Source organism: Harpia harpyja, chromosome 12 (assembly GCF_026419915.1).
Source record: "Harpia harpyja isolate bHarHar1 chromosome 12, bHarHar1 primary haplotype, whole genome shotgun sequence".
In the NCBI taxonomy this organism is placed as follows: domain Eukaryota; kingdom Metazoa; phylum Chordata; class Aves; order Accipitriformes; family Accipitridae; genus Harpia; species Harpia harpyja.
In genome coordinates, this window is record NC_068951.1 from 33,442,965 (window position 1) to 33,463,780 (window position 20,816).

General features: G+C 41.6%; 1 protein-coding gene across 2 annotated transcripts in view; it reads left to right on the forward strand.

Moving 5' to 3' along the window:
• The window catches only part of PSMD1 (proteasome 26S subunit, non-ATPase 1), a 75,524-nt gene that overhangs the window by 52,215 nt on the left and 2,493 nt on the right, over positions 1 to 20,816 (forward strand). Inside the window, exons 18-23 of one of the 2 annotated variants that reach the window (XM_052803192.1) lie at positions 214 to 330; positions 8,656 to 8,758; positions 14,021 to 14,190; positions 15,931 to 16,023; positions 17,640 to 17,732; positions 20,094 to 20,240. In XM_052803192.1, coding sequence (XP_052659152.1) covers positions 214 to 330; positions 8,656 to 8,758; positions 14,021 to 14,190; positions 15,931 to 16,023; positions 17,640 to 17,732; positions 20,094 to 20,240 — 723 coding nt within the window. Of the gene's footprint in view, positions 1 to 213; positions 331 to 8,655; positions 8,759 to 14,020; positions 14,191 to 15,930; positions 16,024 to 17,639; positions 17,789 to 20,093; positions 20,241 to 20,816 lie in introns of those variants that run through there. The other variant, XM_052803193.1, reaches the window with a different exon arrangement.

Below are 20,816 nucleotides of genomic sequence, written 5' to 3' on the forward strand. Positions count from 1 at the left end.
ATCTTGTTCCATTCATCACTTGGTTTTTGTGGGGTTAGATTAAAATCCACAGAAATACAGATTTCTGCTTCATTTACCAAGAACAGGCAAAATATATTAAAAAGTATATCAGATAGCATCAATCTGATAACCTTCTATTAGAGTACTGAATCCTGGGATACTAAAAATAATAGTATTAACTTTGCAACTGCTTATTTCTTGGGTTTTTTTCAGGAAGCAATTAATTTGCTGGAGCCAATGACAAATGATCCTGTGAACTATGTACGTCAGGGAGCTCTGATTGCATCTGCCCTTATCATGATCCAGCAGACCGAGATTACCTGCCCAAAGGTAATGTGGCATTCATTACATACCGGCTTGTTAGGTGGAAAAATGGTCTTGGCTGCGAAATGTTTAGTGATTGGCACTGCATGTGAGCATTGGCAAGAGAATGTATGTGCCTTGTAAAGAGCCATAGCTGAATGCACAGCAGGAAGCTCCTGCATGGATCAGAGCAGGCACTTTTGAATGGGGGAGTAATGCATGCTGATCCAAACATGCCTGATAGATGACAGCATTTTAACTCTAGATGTTACAATAACAAATGCTCTTTCTTAAAAGGTCTAAAAGCATCTTGTAATGATATGAAAGTGACTGTCTTCCAGTAACATGCACTGAGGCTTGTATGCTCATGATTTATGTGAACACCATTATTTGGTAAACAAGTTGGTTTTGATGATAGTAGGCTTAGTTTTGGATGTGGTCACCCTGCAGGGAAGTCCTGTTGTAACTATATTTCTTTTGTAGCTAGTCTTCACCTGAAAAGCGTAAACAGTTTCTGCTGTCAGAACTGGCTTAGTAGCTTTATAGCAAATACCTTTTTTTTAATGGAGCCTTTCTTTCTGCTCAGAAGGCAAAAAGGATTGCATGTGCTGTGTTCAGCTTTTAAAAACAGTTTGCCCTGTGAATATATGACAGATGATGATATGCAAACATTTGTACAGACTAAAAGTCTACATTAATAGAAGCTTTGAGTTTCCACATTTCATCTGCTCTGGTGAGCACTGAGGCAGAGCAGTAGCTGGTACTTTGCTACTCATCTGTCACATATGGGTTGCTTTTATTGATGTCATTTTAGAAATTGAACTATGATAAAAACAGCCACTTTTTTACTGCATTCAGGTGGGGAGAAAGAAAAAAACCTCTTTGTCCATTGGAAAATTTTACTTGGGAAAGTCAGCAAAGGAGATCTACAAATATAGGTGTTTGGGTATTTCCAAGTCATGGAACATGAAGATTTTCTGGCAGACAGTTTGTTCCTTTGAATTATTAAAAAAAAAAAAAAGAAAGAAAAAAACCCAGTTAGTTTTCACTGAGCAGAATCTGCGAGTGTTGTTTATATTACCAGAATTGTAGTTCAACTGAATAAACCAGTGGAGAACATTAGCGTTCTGTTGGATCCCCTCATCTTCCAAGATACAAAGTCTCTGTGATGTGAAGTTGAATTATCTTTCTATGGAAAGAAACTGCTTGTTGTTTTTATTGTTTCTTCCTTGGTCAGGTGCTTGGAATGCCAGCCCTTAGTATAGATCAGGTTTAATCATTCTGTGCTTCTCTAATGCTGGGCAAATTGTATAGCTCTCCTGTGCCTCAGTTTCCCATCTGAAAGAAATAAGGGTGATACTTTCTTCTATGAAAGGACATTATGAGAATAAATTCATCTTAGTTTGCAAAGCACCCTAATCCTCTTGGGATGAGAATTGCAGGCTGCTCTGAATCAGTCAGACATCCGAGGCTGTTGTGGATTACTTGCTGAGTCTGTCTATTGGAGTTTCAGTCTTTTTGAGATGATAGGTGAAAGAAGAGTGCAGACAGGAAAACAGCTGGCAAAAACACAGATTAGTTTAGGCGTGTAATAAGTCAGAACTCTTTCCCCAAAGAGGCCTGGTAACCTTGACTTCAGAGGTATGTGTAATATCTAGGCTTGTTAAATGCGTGATTAAAATAGTTGGCTAGCAAATACAGGATGAGATGTATAGTCTGGGGTTCAGTGGCTTGTTTAAAAATGGAGAGAGGAACTGAAAAAGCTTTATGCCAGAGCCTTGTTTGAGCCCAAATTTGTGTGTTGTTACATAATATAGATACAGAAGGCATTTCATTACCCAGTCATAGAAGTGCTGCAGATATTAAAAAACAAACAAACAAAAAACCCCAAACCCTACAGATTATAAGGTAATAAATAATCCCTGAAATATTTTGCTAATTTAGGAACTAAACAGAGAACATATAAATCTACTTGTTTTGAACACCCCAAAAGTTAGATATAACCATCATAGTTTCTTGCTCAAAAGTAAAAGGAATATTTTGAGGAATCTGCTGCCAATTAAGTTCTTTATTATCCATGGGAAACTTTTTTTGGAGCTCTCTGCCAGTCTGAAGAAAAATTAATTTACTCTGATGTGAAAGGGTAGAGTTCAGAAAACTAGCCATTTTTGGATTACAGTGACTTATTTTGCTCTGATTAGATTCCTGAGTGGCACACTGGTGCACTGTGTGCCAAAGTGTCTAACCTGAAATATGTGAGTATTTGCATTGCTGGTTAAGCAGCTAGTAAGAGGAGCATGATGGATTTCATACCCCACAAGCTGTACATGTGGTCTTGATGGGGTTACAGAGAAGCTAAATTTTACGTATCATCATCTCACCACTGCTAAATACTTCGTGATGCTTTGCATGTGAGAGATGGTGATTTTAATAAAGATTCTGACGTATAGTCTGACCACCTTCCTGTCATTACTTTTCAGTTTTGTCTGTTCTCGGATTTTTTTTTTTTTTTTTTTGTAAACTTCTTGTTTATGAGCTTTGGGTTAGAAGGACTTTAAATTCTCTGGTGATAATTTGGGATGAAGATGGTAGCAAACAATCTTCCTTGAATAGATTTAGATTTTTCAGAAATAAAATAACTTCAGAGTTTTGAGAGCTGAGCATTACAATGCTGATATGCCAGCAATAAACAAAGATTTAAGAATCAAAGTATTTTGGTTTAAAAGAAACCATTTTTCTTGTGAGAGAATGTAGATGTATGCCTTTGAATCACCTTTGCTGTCCTCTTTCCTTTGTATTTGTCTTCCTCTTTGTCATGCTCACTCTTTATTTAAACAAATAATTTAAAGAGTTTAAATAAAGAATTGTCTTTCTATGGAGGTCCCTTGAACTTACAAGTTGCTTTAGTGCCAAAAGGGGTAGCAAATCTCATGTAAAGCTGATTTGGCCTCTTTGGAGTTGAAACACAATTCCTACATGTGCAGCCAGCATGATTTTTCCTGACCTCTGTTGATACATTAAAGAACCATATTAGTGCAGTCTATAGAACAATAACAAGTTTATTTTGTGAAATGGAATCCTAAATTATAGATGTGATGAGATCATTGTAACAGAAATCAATGACAACTTCATTATGTATTTGTGACCTGCAGGGCAATTAAGACAGCAATTTGGGAGACAAACTACATGTCTAACATCTTGAATCAAATTTACTTTTTCCTGTATTTGTGCTAGGATAGTTATCTTGGCAAAATGAGAAGATAACAAGCAAGGTCAAGGCTTTTCCTCCACCCTCCTTCAATCATTTTGGCCTATTATCTTTAAGATGTTGTGAAGAAACCAGGACCAGAGTGCTCCCCACCCCATTTAGATGAAATACTAGGTCTTGCTAGGATGCAAGAATGATTTTTGCTATATTCTAGTAGCACCTTCACATTCCTTCATATAAGCCTGTTACTGTTAGATGCTTGTGCATACTGTATGCTCTTTCGAGAGAGCAAGCGTATGCAGAATAACTTCAGCTTTTGAAGAAGACAGAACATGCAAACAGTTTAAAACCTTTTTTATTAAAAACAGATTCCTTAATACTCTTGTTCTTAAGAACTTGCATTTGCAAAAAGCATCATGCACATCACCTGCCACTGTTTCCCTTAGTTACTGTTTATTAAATCTTATTCTTAACAATCTCATGGGCTTCATGTGTGTGAATGTTGACTGGTGGAGGGAGAAGTGGTAAACAACCTGAAAAATGACAGCCCCTTGGGTTTGTGATAGGAAATGGTGCTGTATCATTCTCATGTCTTAAAGCCTGTGTTGTTTCCTCAGTGTTTCCAAGGTTGTGCATTTGGCTTCATTTGAAATCGCTGGCATGTTGTTTTGGCCAGCACTAATTATCAGAATGGTGTGTGTGTATTGTTAGTAAAGATGAAATGAGTCACTGTCTACATTTTAGTGTTCCTCCTGGAAGTCACACAAATAAATTTCTTGATAGCATTTCCAAATGCTCTAAAATTTTTAAAGTACTTGAAGATTTCAAGGGAGAAACAGAGCTTGTGGGTTTCATAGCATATTAAATAAACCTATTCAGTAGTTTGGGATGTGCTTGTTGCTGTGGTTTGAAGGAAGAATAGTAGCAGATTAAAGGGCTCTACTACACAAACTCGGGCACATTTTGCTTCAACAGCTTAAGAAATTGCTGTCTATTGACATCTTGCTCCATTCTGTAGGAGGTGAGTGCCCCAACAGCAAAGGCGGAACTGAGCTTTTGTCTGTACTGCTCTTGCTTTCTCCAAAGTGATAGAGCAATGGTTCCATGTGAGGCTGCTAAAGCACGGTTTCCCCAACAGGAAGGAAAGTTTTCAGCTGGGATCTGATCCAGTCAAAAATCCCGTTCCTGTGAAGCATTTGCTTTATAGGAACAGCCTGAATAAGCATGCAGGCCTATTGTGCATTTGAGTGTTGAGGCAGTCCTTCGATCTTGATTTGCCTGGTCCTTAAGGACAGGTGGGGTAGTCTCCCACCCTTTCATAGAACAATTTCACTTCCACTGACATTAAAGTAAAACTTTGGAAAGGGCATGCTTGCTCAATACATTTTCCAGGGTTGGCAGTGGTCCGTGGCTCACGATGCACAGGTACGCAGAATTTATCTGAAAGCAGAATGGTCTTGATATGGCACTACATGTTTTGTATTCGTATAAGTAGAGGGTATAAGGACTATTTCTTATTGTAGCTGTTCAGCGCTTGTTCATTGAACACCTGCTCTCATTGATTCCCTGCTGTAACCTGTCCATGTCTCCTGGAGAGTTGGCAATTGATCTGCTCGGGTTTAGCAGCCAGGTTTTTGTTCCTTGGTCCCTTGTTGATGTCCTGGTTAGCTCACTGCCCTGCACGGTGTCCTGGTGCCTCAGCTGGTGGGTTTCTGGTGGGCTTGTTGCCCGGGTGTTTTGTTCATCTGCTCTGGACTAATGTACGTGTGAGTAGGAGTTGTGGAAGGCGTATTAGGGAAAGAATGCTCACAGGGGCAGCATGCCACAACCAGGGGAGGTGGATGACTCCCCCTGCTAGCTCTGCCTTGCCTTTCCCTGAGTGAGGCATTTCTGCCCTCTCTTCCAAGGTGCTGCTCTGTCAGACTTCAGATGCCAGCATGAACGTTAGCAGTTCTGCTCGATGTCTTCTCACTTCACCCAGGGTTTCGTTCCCTGAAGATTTGTTTACGGTATAAATTCCAGATTACAGTCCACCGAACGAGCTTTGTAACATCCGTCTGTTTTTAAATACTCCAAACCCAGAAGCTGAGCCCAGAGTCATAGGAATGATGTGCTCTAAACAGAGGCACTGGAATCCTACTGCTCAGTTCAACCAGAGGAATAGTTTTACATGTTATTTCTGTGTCTCAGTGTGTCTGTCCCAAATAATATCTGAAGGCTTTGGTTCATCTAGCTTGCATGTGGTTGCCCTTGATACTGCACGAGGCCCTATTCAAGGTTGCAAATGCAAACTAAGGTATTTTTCCAGTGTACAAGAGGTCAGGCCTAAGAAACAAACTATTTATATTAAACGTGTAAACCTCCTTGTAAGCTTTTATAAATAAAAATTGGGAGAGCGTGAAAAAGCATAAATGGAGTGAAGCAAGAGCAGAGTTTGGTCAGTATATCCTGAATAAACCCAGTATTGTGTGTGCAGTATCTCCCTGCCACACATCTGTCTGCGAGGCTGCCCTGAAAATGTGTTGCTCCTTTTTCTTAGCTTTAATAGATGCAAGGAAATTTCACTCGCCTCCTTTTTGCGGACAGGGACTAGTAACTAAAAACTTTTTAATGCGAAGGGGAATTGGTGAATAGAGAACTAATACTAGTACACAAATTGTTGGACTTACTTAGACTGAAAAATGGAAATAGCTGCTCTTTTTCCCCTGTCAGTTTTAATAAATGCCTCCTGCTCTACTGGAGAAGTGTTGTTTTGTTCAGCTTCGCTGCTCCTGTTCAAAAGTGGCTGGCTGCTCTGGTGCTTCATGGTTGTGGAACTGTTCATTTGTGTGAAACAAAGTAATTTTCATACAGTCATGTTTAGCAGGTCATGATTTACTGGTATGAATGTTAGTGTCTTTTCACTGTCACAGACTGGTTTAAATCTCATCAGGTTAGATGCCATCTAACCTGTTAGTGCTGAAGAAGTTGAGGTGACAGGTAGTACAGCTGGGTTAGTGGCTGAAAGGGCAGGAAAGGTATTGACCAGACAGTGTCTGTTCCTTTAGGGCACCTGTGTTTTAAGTGGTGTGATGAGTTAACGTGCATTGAGAACTATTTTGCAGAAAACATGCAGTCTTAATCTGAAAGTGTGTAGGGCTAAGTGTGCCCTACCACTAAGTGCTTGCACTAAGTGCGTATGGCTGCCAAGCAGCGTTGTGGCTCTTGGGTATAATGCTCATGGGTTGGAGAGGCAACCTCTGTCTTCTCTCCATCCCAGACATTGGACATAATCTCTCAAAGGTACAGTCTCAACTTCTTACTGCCTCTAGTCAAAAATTCACAGGTGAAATGTGGTAAAATTTATTGCTAGCGTTACCTTGGCTGCAGGAGTACCTCATGGCTCTGATGTGCTTTTACTGGGGAATCTGATCTCGTGCTTTGCTGAGAAACCCCTGCAGTTTGATTTATCCCTTCAGTCAGCTCTCCGTTCTGTTTTGATTGTTTTTTTTTTACCTTGATGAATCCCAGTTTAACAAAACGTTGCTCCCAGCACAGTTCTCACATGACTGACTCAGTTGTATGAATGGTTGTTTTTTTTCACGGGTGCGAAAACTCTTTCTGTAAGCGTTTTGAGATTCCCCAGTGCACCCCAAGACAGGCCACATGTGCGAGGGGTGATGCCTGAAGGCTGCTCCTCTGGTGCTGAGGGCTGCCCACCCTCAGCACAGCTCTGGAGCTTGTGATGTCCTGCATGGATGGGGTTCTGGCTGTTCACTGGGTGCTGTTATCAGCCAGAAGGGCCTCCTGAGTGTCATAGCCAGTGTTTAAGCCTCCTTCACTGGTACAATTAGGTGCTGGGAGCATCAGAGGCTGTGCAAGAGTACATCCCTAGTGGTGGTGTTGAAGCTTGGCCTCTTTGCCTACAGCAGACACTAGATGTGTTTCACAGCTGAAAGGTAGGACCTTTTTTCAGATGCTTGTCACTGAGCAAATATCACCAGTCTCATGGAGAGGCACATACTCTTTGGATGTGAAAAGTGGCTAGGGGGTTGTGTGGTATTAGGGTTTTATACTTGGAAACTTTTAACTGCGTTTGCAATACTAGAACTGCTCTCTGTCTCCAGTGGCTGTGTCTGGCCCTGCTGCCTTGAGCTAGAAGTTTGCCCTCTCACCTGTGGCTGCAGATGTAGGAAGAGGAGTTGGGATACCAGCAACAAAGTGGACCAGTAGTGGGGAGAAGCTTGTTTAAGACATCTTGGAAGGAGCCTTTTTGAAAAGACCTCCTTTGTTTTTGAGCGTGTCAAAAAGATTCTTCCAGACATGCTGTGGATGGGATGCAGCTTCCCAGGTTTTGACTGGGTTGCAGATTGGGATTTCCTGGTCTGCTTTTTCAGCTATAAAAATTACTTGACCTCTATTGTTGCTCCACTGTATATATTAAAAGACATAAGTTACTAATTTGTGGTAAAGCCTTAGATATTGCTGGATGTGATACTGTTCGGTCTCTTCAACACTTAACCAGTGAAAGTTGAAGCTGTTCGAAGCAATGACGATAACGTAAGCAAAGGTTTAGCAATTTTCCTTACTAATGTGCACTTAAGAAATTGTGGTGAACATACCGTGGCATAAACTGTTAATCATTTTTGTTAATGATTTTCACTTAAAAGGTAGGAATGCAGTAGCAAAATTTGCTGATGACACACTGTAGGGGCATTATCAATACAGCAGAAATATTGTACAGGAAAAATGGAATATGTTTGAGGTTTTCAGCAGTAGGAGTTGGAGGAAATTTAATGAAGTGTACTGTCACACACCTAAGAACATATAGTAGTTCTTGCTACAAACCCATCAGTTGGTCTTTTATTCCAGTGACATTCCAGAGATTCTCAGGCTATTCCTGTAAGGCCTGCAAAATGTGGTTTGGAAATGCATGTCCGTCCTGACTATTTTAAAATCTCTATATGGGTATCTTCAAATGGGGAAAGCCTCTGTAATTAATTATTAGTGGGATGACTTGTAGCACCAGTGACTAAAGCTGTTGAAAGACAAATGTTGTCCTACGATACAGAAATCCAGGATGCTTCCATTAAAGACGGAACGTTTGGCTCATGCGGTCAGTTTTATAATCTCTCTCTCTCTTTTTTTCTTTTTTTTTAATCCAGGTCAGCCAGTTCAGACAGCTCTATTCCAAAGTGATCAATGATAAGCATGATGATGTTATGGCAAAGTTTGGAGCAATCCTGGCACAAGGCATTCTGGATGCAGGTAATTCCCCAAACATTTAAAGCAGTCAAAATTTCTTAAACTTGTTTGGCTACAATAGCTGTAATAGCAAATTTCATTTGGGAGATGAGGCGCTGGCTTTATGCCTGTTGTGTAATAGTAGCAAGAAATCTCAAATTTCAAGTCATTTTAGTTAATCGAAAGAAATAAACCCTGTTTTGTAGTCTCAGCTTCTGTCAGCGTGCTTCTGTTAGGAGAGACTCAACCCAGTCATTGGGGCAGAATTCATGTCCAGAAGTCTGGACAAATACGATCTTTTTGCTCTAAGTCTGTTTTGTCACCCTGAATGTTGATTTATAGCACAATAGGTTGCTGCTTTATTTTTCTAAGCACCTGCTCCAGAAATTTGGAAACCCTGTGGTATCCAGTCTTCATATTTTGCTTTTTCTGTTAAAACCTTGCATAACCACTTTAAATATATATATATATGTCTTGAATATGTTTTTAATAACTAGGTTTTGCCTCTTTCCTGATTATTGAGAGGTGTTGCACAAAGAGGGAAGCACAGTTAGCTGTATCACTGTTACTTCGGAAGACTCAGTTTCACAGACTGCTATCTTTTTCCATCGTAGAAAACATCACCTCATGAGTGTTAATGACTAAATGTTGAGCCGGGGTAGGATTCTCTAAATGCATTAGCATTTCACAAGGACCGAATTGCAGGGCCTATTAAGGAAGGTTTCTGTAAACAAAGAGGACAGACAATGTTTTGTTTTGAATTTTTCCTTCTGCTGGAGTTAGACTTGTGCAGCGCTGTGTGTGTCAACAGCACCCCCTTTCCAAGTTTCCAAGCACAGTTTCTCCCATCTGGTCTCTCATGCTGTGGCCTTTTCTTGCCGTGTACCTCCTTATTCCCTGTGGTAGGTAGAAACAAGCTGGTTTTCCCTGTACTCTGAGATCAAGGTTAGTCCTGAAGTCACATAAGCAAAGGAGTCTCCTATATTTGTCTCTGTGGCATGGCTTAAGCACAGCAGCATGCACTATGGTTACACACAGTGTCTGTATGAAATTACTACATCTCCAAGCCATGTGGTGAGGGGATAAGAACTTAGGGCTGCCTGCACCTATCTGCATGGAAGCATGATTAAAAAGCTCTCTTCCTGGTGGGCATGTAGCAGCCAGGCTGCTCTGTGCTCTATGACTAGGGCTACTCAGAGAAGAAAGCAACGGGAACCACCTTCTTTATCTTTCTTGCCTCCCAGGTACCCCTCCTGGATCTCAGACTTAGCAATATTCTTGGCACAAGACTGTTGAATAATTTTGGTCATTCCCATACTCATACTGTGTTGCTGGGAAGCCAGAGCCCAGGTGGCTCAGATTTTTTCTCTCAGCAGTACAGACCTGCTTCGAATTCTGACCTTTAAGATTAAATCATAAAAACGCAGCTAAACCATTATTTGCTTCCTGTGTCACTCATGTATTTTATAATGACTTGGGAACCAGAAGCATCCAATTTTAATAAACTACATGTGAATTTGTGCCAACTTTAACCTGTTTATTTCTTGCTGAGTGACTGGGGGAAGGCTGTGAACTACCCTTTCTTGACCTATTGTAACTTTCATTAGAGCCTCTTAAAAGAATAAATTCTTTTTATCTTTCCCATACAACTACAAGTGCTTATCTGAAACAATGAGCTATAGAATTTAATTATCACTACCAGGAAGAAAAGGTTCTTTGTGTCATCTTGCCACAGTTGGGGCAGTTGAGTTTGGGTTTTTTCGTTGGGTTTTTTTTTTTTGGGGGGGGGGGGAGGAGAAAAGTATAATTCTCTTCCAATGACTTTGATTAGAAGTGCAAGATTTCCAGTGCATGACTGCGAAATGATGCACTGGAGGTGGGTTTTTTGCTCTGACAATGAGGCAGTCATTAGACTGGTGGTTTCATGGAAGGAGCAGGGTACCTTGGGAACACTGAAGTGGTAATGAAGAATTTGGTCTTTGTCTAAGTCTTAGGCCCTAGCAGCTACATTTTTACTTCTTTAATAAAATAAGAAAAATGTAGACACTTAAATTTAACTTAGGGATTTTTTTCTGCCAAAAAACCCTCTGAACTTTTATAATGCTACCCTTCATGTACAAACATGCTCTCTTGTTCCAGGCTGATGACTCCCTTTCTGTTCTTTGCAAAATCAATGTGCTTTATTTTCTGGAGTATGTATTTGTAAATGTGAGGTACGAAAGGGATATACTGATGTAATTACGGTGTCAGCATTTTACCTGCTTGAAAACTATTTTGCCCTCTGGACCCTAGGTATCTTCTCTGGTTCTTAATGCCACATTTCTCAATCAGTGACAAAAAAGGAGGAGTGGCAGTCACTACACAAATATCTATGTAGTATATCTGGGAAATCCTTTTCTTGATATTTGGGAAAGGTTTGGGTGGGGTCAGCAGGGCAGTGGGTTGGGGACAGAGTGTAGCATTGGGCAGTGCAGACTGAAGCCACGGACGCTGTTGACAGCCTGATGGTGAATGTACTGGATTCTCCACAGTCTGGAGACATTTGTAAAGAGTGATGAAAAAGAAAGCGTCATCCAAATTACAGAGGAAGGAGTTGCCTTTCTCTCCATTGCTGTCTCTCCAAATATGCATCTTGCATGATGTGTTATATTTGGGGTGTTAAAGACTTTAGTACAAAAAATAAACTGATGCATAAGGTCTACTCTCCCACATGTTGAATTCGGTGCTACTGTTTCCCACCTTTCTCCTCCCTGTTCCTGTTCCTGAGCTCTTCACGCAAAATTGGGTCTAACTCTCTGGTAGTTAGGAAAAAAGTCATTATCCTGTGCTAATGTTTTTGTCCATAGATTACAGCTACCTTGTGTTTCATTGCCCAGGTGAATCAGGTCGCTGGCACATGCTGAAATAAACTCTGCCGGGGTTTTGATGCTTGTCATGTGAGATTTTGACTTTTCTGTGCTGCTGCTAACAGTTAGAGGTTGTCTTCGTTCACTACATAGATGAAGCAGATTACAAGTCTTTGCTAACAGAGAAAGAAACAGTATGATATTGTTTGAAAATGGGATGCTGCCTAGGCCAAGGTTGGAATCTAATTTCCAAGGTCCACAAAGCATCTTTATCTAATGACTATTGTGCTGGTATGTTGTCCTGGGCTACGCTGTCAGAGTATTACCAAGTGCCACCATGACTATGTAGAGAGTGAGTTCCTCAAAGTATATAAATCATTGGCATCTGCTTGCTGCACTCCCCCTCTTGTTAACTGACATTAAACTTGAGCCAGCAAATCCTCATAGCCTTTAGAACAGCCACTTTAATTCCAGCAAACCTTGCCACAGTGACAGTGTGAATTCTGGGAGATGGACCTTACAGTACTACCCAAGGAGCCCTGAAAATTTTTCTTGTGTGTGTTTTGAATTATTTTTTTTCCAGGCATCATGTCACAGCTTTCATCCATCCAGCCAAAGATCTGGAATGTGTTCCCTTCCAGGCTGTCAGGGCTGCTACTTAATCATGAAGATAAATCACAGTTGTGCAATATCATGTCTCCCCACCTTTCCTGCTCCCTGCAAAATCCTGGGAGTGAGGGTGGGCTGTGTGTGGGTGTAAAACAGCAGAAAGAAGTAGCATGACAGCATCTTTTGACTATGAAATCTGTTACTCATCCAGGAAATTCCAGAGATTGGATAATATAATTCTAAGGGTTGAAATAAATTCTGAAAATTAAAGTCCAAAAGTTTGATAAAGTCTAGTTAAGCTGCTTATGCAGCAGTCACTGGCTGCTTGATCCAGAATATCTGCAGGTTACTGACTTGGCCCTTATACAGTGATGCAGTGAAGAAAAGTTAAAAATAAAGATCTGGGAGAAGACCAGCAATTTGAGTGTGTGGTGTTTGACATGTTTAAGGATAGCACAAGACCTCAGGCAGTCCCTCCTTAATGCTGTGGCAAATTCGAGTACAAGGGTGAGAGATTGGTATTGGAGAAAATAATGAGAAGCAGAACAGACCTAGTAGCAGTAAAAGACAAGACCATATCATTGCCATTTTTCAAAGAGGCGGCTGGAAGGAGTTCTCTAGTCAAACAGCAGGAGATCTATTGCCACCACAAAAGGAAAAGCAAGGAGACAATATGTATGCAGAGTATCCTACAGGAGGGCATAAAAATCCCCCATTTTACACTGCTTCTCCTGGGACTAACTGACAGATACCTAAGATGAGATTACTGCTTCATTCAGGGCTTTCATTAGTTTTGGCAGCAAAAATTAATTTTGCTTGTCTTTAAAACTCAGACAGCTCCATTGCTTCCTGGCCGTATTGAGGTGGCTGTTTGTGTGAGGCAGGGGAATGCTACTCGAGTTTGGGATTTTCAGCTACAAAGCGCCCCAAGTTTGCAACAAGTGGGTGTTTGTATTTTAACAAAGTTAACCTCCCTGCACCTGGTCTTGTCAGCAGTAATGGTCTTGCCTGGTGCCCTCTTCAACTCAATTCACTGTGTTCATCAGAAGACTGAAGATCAGATTAACACTTCCTCACTCTGTCTGCAAGCCCAATCTTTCAGTTTCATTTCTAGCTGGATGTTTCTGCACTACATCAACATATGGAGTTGTATGTATATGTTGTACTTTGCAAGTACCAAGCTAAGACTTGGTTGTCTGGCAGAGATGTAATTTTGCTGCAAAGACTGCAGGAGCTTGTCTCTTCGCTGCTGAGATTGATAACCTCTAGAAACAACTTCTGAAGTTGCTGCTGTTTACATTTTTTTCTACTGAGATGGTGCAGGATGAAAACCTAGGCATATTTCTTCTGAATAACTGATAGTTCAGGGAGGCAGCCACAGAAATAAAAGTTTCTGTATGCACTGTCTTTGTATACACTCTTTTTCTTGTGAGTCTTGACTTGTGGATCATCTATATGCTATGTTGTAAAATGGCTTATTGCAAAGGTTTGCCTTTTTCTCCCCTTCTCCCTGCCTTTTGCATTGTACTTTTGTTTAGCCTGTATCCTGGCAAAATGAGTGTGGAAGGGCTGTATTCGTTGATTGTGTTTGGGTAAATCTAGCAGATAGAGTAGTTTGGTTGTTATGCTGCCCGTCTGTTTTACTGTGTAAGCTGAGATCACAGTAAAAGAGGGAGGTGTGTTCCAGAGGAGAAAGCTGACAGCATTGTGGCCTGGATTGTGCTGTGTAGTCCTCTTCACAGCAGCAGTTTTAGCGATGCATTGCTCAGATGTCTTTGTGGAGTACTCAGGAATGCATTCATTAACTTATTTCATTTATTATTCCTTACAGGGGGCCATAATGTAACTATTTCACTGCAGTCGAGGACAGGACATACTCACATGCCTTCCGTGGTGGGGGTTCTGGTATTCACCCAGTTCTGGTTCTGGTTCCCCCTGTCACACTTCTTGTCACTGGCTTTTACCCCAACCTGTGTCATTGGCCTTAACAAGGATCTTAAGGTATGTAGTGAGCAGAGAGGAGAAGAGGTCCTGATAGCTGCTTGGAAGACTCAGTAGTCTGGGAGGGGTGTGCATTGATTTGTTGGTTTTCTTTGCATGTCTCCAGCCTGTTTGTGCCAGAAAAGACACTAACTGGAAGAATTCTGAAAAGCAGGCTTAAATTGCAGAGCTGGTGGTGGGAATGGGGACAAGAAAAACATAGAGAGCAGACTTTGACCCCTTTACTTCAAAGTAGCTTACAAAGAAAGGAACTCTAGTCAGTGTATGTGGACAGAAACCACCCCATTATCACTCCAGAAGGTCAGGGTTATTTTAAAAAAAAAAAAAAAAAAGTGTGTTGCTCCCCTGCCCTCCCAAATAAATTATGTGGTGTTCTCTGCTAGGAAAGCTAGCAGTGGGAAAACAGGATCTGTTTGGATTCCTTGGGGGATAAACATTAAACCAAGCAGTCATGGGTACTGCACTTTTCTTACGCATCTATTCTTCCAGCTGATCAGCGGTGGTATGGCCCCTGCAAGCTGTGTACCATGCTGGGTCTCCTGTGCTGAAGAACTGAGCTTGTAACTTCCACAAAAAAAGCTTCCGAACGTGGCAGTGCAGGGGTGTGCAGCCCCCTCCGGTCATTGCTGCAGGGTTATTCTGTGATGCACAGAGCATGCATAGGTCTGGGTTGCTCTCAGTCCCTCTGTGGGATTGAGCCAGCTTGCTGGATTGCAGCCCCTGGACCAAAATCTTAGGGCTGTATGTTGCTCTTCATCACCTGTCTTGGGCTGAGCATCAAGTCAATCTACACACAGCTCAAAATTCTCACTGTGTTTGAAGAGAGAAGTTTGCACGAAAATGCCTTTTTTTTTTTTCTTTCTCCTTTTTTCTCTCCTCTCTGTCCTGAATACTTCACAGGGGTTGCATTGCTGCTTGTCTCTGTGCCTCTCCGGTGGTGATAGGCTCAGTGCCTTTTTGGCTGCTTGGCTGTACTGCCATTTTGACTCCCTCTCCCCATCCCTTAGAGTTTCCAGGGAGTCCAAACAGCAGTAGGTCAGGTTATGTTGTGTAACTTGGCTTGCATACTAAAGCCAGCTACAGGCTGGATGTATGTTATGGGCTGCACCACACCCACCTTGCTTCCTCAGAGTCCCTGTTCTATTGTTGCTCTGTGATCTGTTGTAAAGGAAGAGAGTTGAGATACTGCAGAAATTGATTCAGTTTAAGAATTTGGATTGGCTGTCAAAAGATGCTTTCTGCCCTTGCTTAAGTAGCTGAGAGTAAGAGAATATGTGACATTGGTAACCCACCCCCAAAATGTACTGTCTTTTTGCAAGAGGTGAATGTCAGTCAGTGCTTGGTTTGCCCTAGCGTGCGTTGACAGAGCAGATCTTCACTTAGATCTTAAACCAATTTTGTGTTAATATAAGCAGGCACAGCAACAACATCAAAACCACAAAAGCTTCGAAACAATGAAAACAAAGCATGGTGTGAATAGTGTGGAGTGTATGGAGAAGGCTAGGAGAGCTTGCCAGAGTTGAATTATAGAATAATTAAATAACATTGTTCTAGTTGAACTGTTGCCCCTGATAACAGTTTCTCAGCTTCCGGAGGGGGAGAAGGGGAAGCTTGTATTCTTTAGAGGATCTGTGTATGTCTCTGCTGGAAGGAAAATGAAGCTAAAGTAATTATTAGGCTGTGGATTTTTTTCCCCCTGCTTTTCTCATCTCTAACAATTTTTTTAACTGTTTATCTTAGATGCCAAAAGTCCAGTACAAGTCCAACTGTAAGCCGTCCACATTTGCCTACCCCCCACCTCTTGAGGTACCAAAGGAAAAGGAGAAAGAAAAGGTATTTGGGCTAGCTTTCTGTGTTGTAAAGACTAACCCTGTTTCTCCCACCTAGTATAAACATTGACTTTGGTGGCAATAACAGGGAATCTAAAGAGCAAAAGAAAAATTGGCAGGCGCGATTGTCTCTGAAAGAGAATTCTAGCTATTTTTTTCCTATTTTTGTGCCTGGGACTGTTGCTGATCATGGCATACAAGTGTGGTGCTACTGAGTTGCTGGAACCTCCCTCATCTCCAGTGGTCAAGCAGAAGCATTGATTAGAAAAACTGCTTTCCATGCCCTATTGATTTCTATGTGTGTATCATGCAGCACCTAGCACAGCAGGGTCCTTGTCCGTCACTTGGGCTCCAAAGTGCTATTGCAGTACAAATATTGAGAATGTTAAGTGGGATGCTTCTCAAATAGTCCCATATGGAAGGACAGAAGCGTACCTCGTCTCAGGGCAGTGGGCTCATGTGCTAGAATAATAGCTGTCAGGCCCATGGACTGCAAAAAGGTAAGTGTGGAACTGAGAATATCTAGGTATTGAAAAGGAAGAGATGAGACCTGTGGGATGACAAGTGGGACAATAGTGGAAGTAATTTGTCTTCTGGTGCAGGATGGTAAAAGCTGTTGAGCAGACCACAGCAGCAGGCAGAGCAGCCCTTAGGGAGCAATTGCAGCAGTGGAGACCTCAGGCATGTCATACTGATGAATGACATTGTGTGAAAACTGTAAAACATTTTACCAGAATTGAATGCTGGGCTGGGCAGGACAGATTTCTGAGCCACCAAGTAACCCAGAAATGAACTCTAATGAAAGGCAAAGCTCAGTGCTCATAGCTGCTTTCTCACCTTTGGAATAGGGTGGGAATTGGACAAATCCTTTCTCTTTTAAACTTCCCTGACCAAAATTAAAATGTGCCAAGAGCCCACATTTAGCCTAGAAAGCCTCACCAGCAACGTGACAAATGCAGTTGCTCCCTGTCCCTCTCAGAAAGTTACTGCCTTACAGAGGCAGTTACTGTGGATAGAGATGTGCTCACCGGAAGGGAGATGTGCTGAATTCTTGTATTCAAGTGTTGCTTCTGGGTACTTTCTGGCTCAGGAGTGCCAAAGCCTCCTGAGGGCTCCTCCATAGGGCATTTTTCGTACCTACTTCTTTAGATCAATGAGAAACACAGCTGTCTGATTAGGACAGTGGAACAGCTTTAGGTCATTCTAAAGAGTATCTGTATACGTGTTTCTTTACCTTGGAGACTCTGGCAACAGGTTTTCCTGTAACAAGAATTCAGTTTGTTGCTTTGTTAAAAATAAATAAAGAAACCTCTCATATAGAGACCTAGACAGTAATGATTAATCTCTAAATTAGGAAGTTTGCTCTCCTCCTGCATATGTGGCTGGACCCAGTCTGCATTCATGGCATTTTTTTGTCCCATCTGTGCCATTTATTTGCTTTAACGGTGGTGTATTTGTGTCTCAAACAGAGCAGTGGGTAGGAAATGGAATTGATCTTATTGACACCTCCACTGAGAACTGACCTAATACTGATTTCCCTTTGTTCCCCTGCCTGGGGAGCTGAAGCACAGTGTACAGTGTTGCTGTCACGCTGAATGCCTCCTATGTTGACATATCCAGGTTTCCACTGCTGTGCTGTCCATCACTGCAAAAGCCAAGAAGAAGGAAAAGGAGAAGGAGAAAGAGAAGAAGGAAGAGGAGAAGATGGAAGTGGTGGGTGCAAACATTGAAACTTAAATGTCTTCTTCCCACCCTTATAAATGTGGAAGGTGTGTCATGAAAGCTGGTACCCACTTAACGCTGTCCCCCCTGCCACCCGTGTTAGTTCTGAGCAAAACATTAACACACGTTTCAGTGTACTGCATACATAGGTTAGCATCTTTACTGTGTGTATGTGTTTGCGTGCTGTTAAAAGCAAGAGGTGGTATTATTTGTGACTCCATTATTTCTGAGAAATAAATCTTCCTCAATATTGTTAAGTAACTGACTTCCTTAAAGGCAGAAGCTTGTTTTGATAAAATTTACGTGCCTTTAACTATATGAACCTTTTGTGCATTATTTCATTGCCTGCTGTTTCTAGACCAAGGGAATTTTAGCCCTTATCCATGTACTTTTCTTATTAAAGTGGAAAAAGTCTTAGTAGTTTCATGTCCTTGGTACCTCTGACCTTTTAAAAAGGACTCAATGTTGTAGCAGTTGTTTGGTGGTGTCTAATTCAGTTGAGAGTGCTGAAGAGTTTAAACTTTCTGGTTGCGCTCATGCTTAACCCGCTATTCTGAAATGTTCACCTTTTTGGCAGCAATCTCTTAGGTGCTTTGCCCATCTATCAAAATGCAAAACATTTATCCACACCCAGCTCAGAACCAGCTGAGCTTTGAGCACAGGATCCATACGCTGCTCGGTGGTTATGGTGATTGCTTTGGTCCTCTGATTTCTTTCAGCTCATAGACTCGACACTGGAACTTGTCATCCTCATCTGTGAATAATGTGTCATCCTGGAGCAAGCTGAGGGATAGAGAAATGGCTGGATAATGAATTCTCGGTGGTTGCTGTAATGTGAAAAACATTTGGCAGCTAAAATTCTTGCTGTACCCTAACAAAGGACCCTTCCTTTTGTGCTCTGCTAACAGATGCAAATATGCCAAGAACAACTGTAAGCTGAAAATGAGTTATGCTGACAAGCTCAGTAGAAACCTTTCTGATTCCCCTTTAACATCTATGTGAGAAAAGCAGCATGGTCAGGGAATTTTTGGCCTCTTTAATTTTAAAAAGAAACACACAAATGGTATGTGAAGGGGTTGTGGCGTAAGATTAAAGGTGTATGTGTAAAATAACCTTCCTAGACCTACTTAGGTGTGGCCATGTTGTAGGCACTGAACTTCATCCAGTTGGCCCAGAAAATGAATCATCTCATGCGTGCAAGGTAGAATGTCTGGTTTTTGTCTTTTTGCTCCTTTATCAAAGTTTCCTTGTCACCAAGCACTGCCTTTTCTTAGAATTACTCTTACAGCGCTATATACTAAGCAAAATGTGCCTAACAGATGCATTTTTCTCCTAAAATTGCTACAACCTACAGTTAAGTACAGGTGTTGAGAGGAAGCAATATATTAGAAGGGATTCACTGTCATGTCTGTGTGTGTACTCTCCAGATGTCTGAAAAGTTTTCTTGGTTGAATCAAGCAGAAAAATGAAGACAGTAAAAAGGGAGCTTGCTGCCATCTGCTGTGTTTGAGTTGAGTGTTTTGCCATTGTCCTAATGTTTTAGAGGTATAATTGCTTTCCTGTTTTTCTCTTATGCCTGTTACATGACTAGTAGTCCATAGCTTCCAAGAGATCTGCACAGCAACGAGCAGTTGCCGCGCCAGAGAAAGTCCTGTCTGCTCTTACAGGGCGTGCCATGCATTTGGTGGTGTTCTGGATCATTTCCTATTGGTTGTTATCATCTTTCCTGCAGTCTTTTTTGGTTGCAACTCAGATGTTCCTGAGCAAGAGGGAAAACATCATCCATGTTCTTAAGTATGTAAAGGATGCTGTGTTTTTTCCTTCTGAGCTTTTGCCTCTAGCTGCTGAGTCATTGGTAAAGGAGGGCTTAACTGCAATTCCCTAGGGAGTCACTGAGGTCAAGTCATTTTGGTTCAGCTGCTGTCACTACCAGTAGTGTGAAATGTCAGTGATAGCTTTAGAGCTGCGAAAATACAAGGGCAGCTTCTGGCAATTTTCATGTGCTCAGTAATGATATTAAAGAATCTTCAGTTGTGAACAAAAAGCGGTGATTGAGTTTACAGAAAAAGTATTAGAAAGGGAAGCTAGAGGTAAACTGTTCCACTACCATCTCTTGTTGAACTTACTTTCACCTGCATTTGAGAGGGAGGCATTGACTTGATGAGGGCACTTACATCCACACTGGCATTGCCTGTGCCAGCTGATAGATACATGTTAGCTTGTTCCTCAGCAGAAGAATCGTTTCTCACCTCACTCTGGAATTTCTGCCTGGCTGTACCTTACCCTCCTGAACTGTGAAAGGTTTAGAGATTACTGTTAAAATCATGTTGATGTTCTCCTCCCCCTCCACAGGATGAGACTGAAAAGAAGGATGAAAAAGAAAAGAAAAAAGAGCCTGAACCCAACTTCCAGCTTCTGGACAACCCAGCCAGAGTCATGCCTGCTCAGCTCAAAGTTCTCACTATGACAGAGAGCTGTCGATACCAGCCTTTCAAACCAGTAAGTGTCACCTTCCTAGTCCATGTGCTTGACAGAGCGTTCCCAGTGCTGGGCTTGTGCGTAAGGACCCAGAAGTTCTGTGGGTACATGAGAATGCCACTCACAGCTGGTGCATCACTGTGATGTGTTACAGAGATTTGCAACTTCACTGTTGTCATATTTGCTTTTTAATGTCCCGCTCTCCTAATGTTCACATGCATTTCTAGCTGGGAGAAAGCCAGAGCTGCTGCAAACCTTTTCACCCTGCTAATGCTGCTTTATTTTTCTTTATTCTACATACGTCAAACGCTGCAACGTGGAAACCAATCAGACATACTGTGTGTATTAATGACATTGCTGAGAACGTAAAGGCGGAGCCATGATCTTTACAACGGGCTGAGAAGTTGTACAGGCTCATTGTCAAAGCAGTGAAATACATTAGGAGTTGTGCTGGAGTTTTATTATCCTGCAGTGGGATTTATACCTAAATGGAGGAGGTTTTTTCATTAAGTAGATTTCCTATTTGGTTACATCTGACCTTAGATAAGTGCCTTCATCTCCTGTTAAGATAGAGAAGAGACAGCATGTGATCGTCAG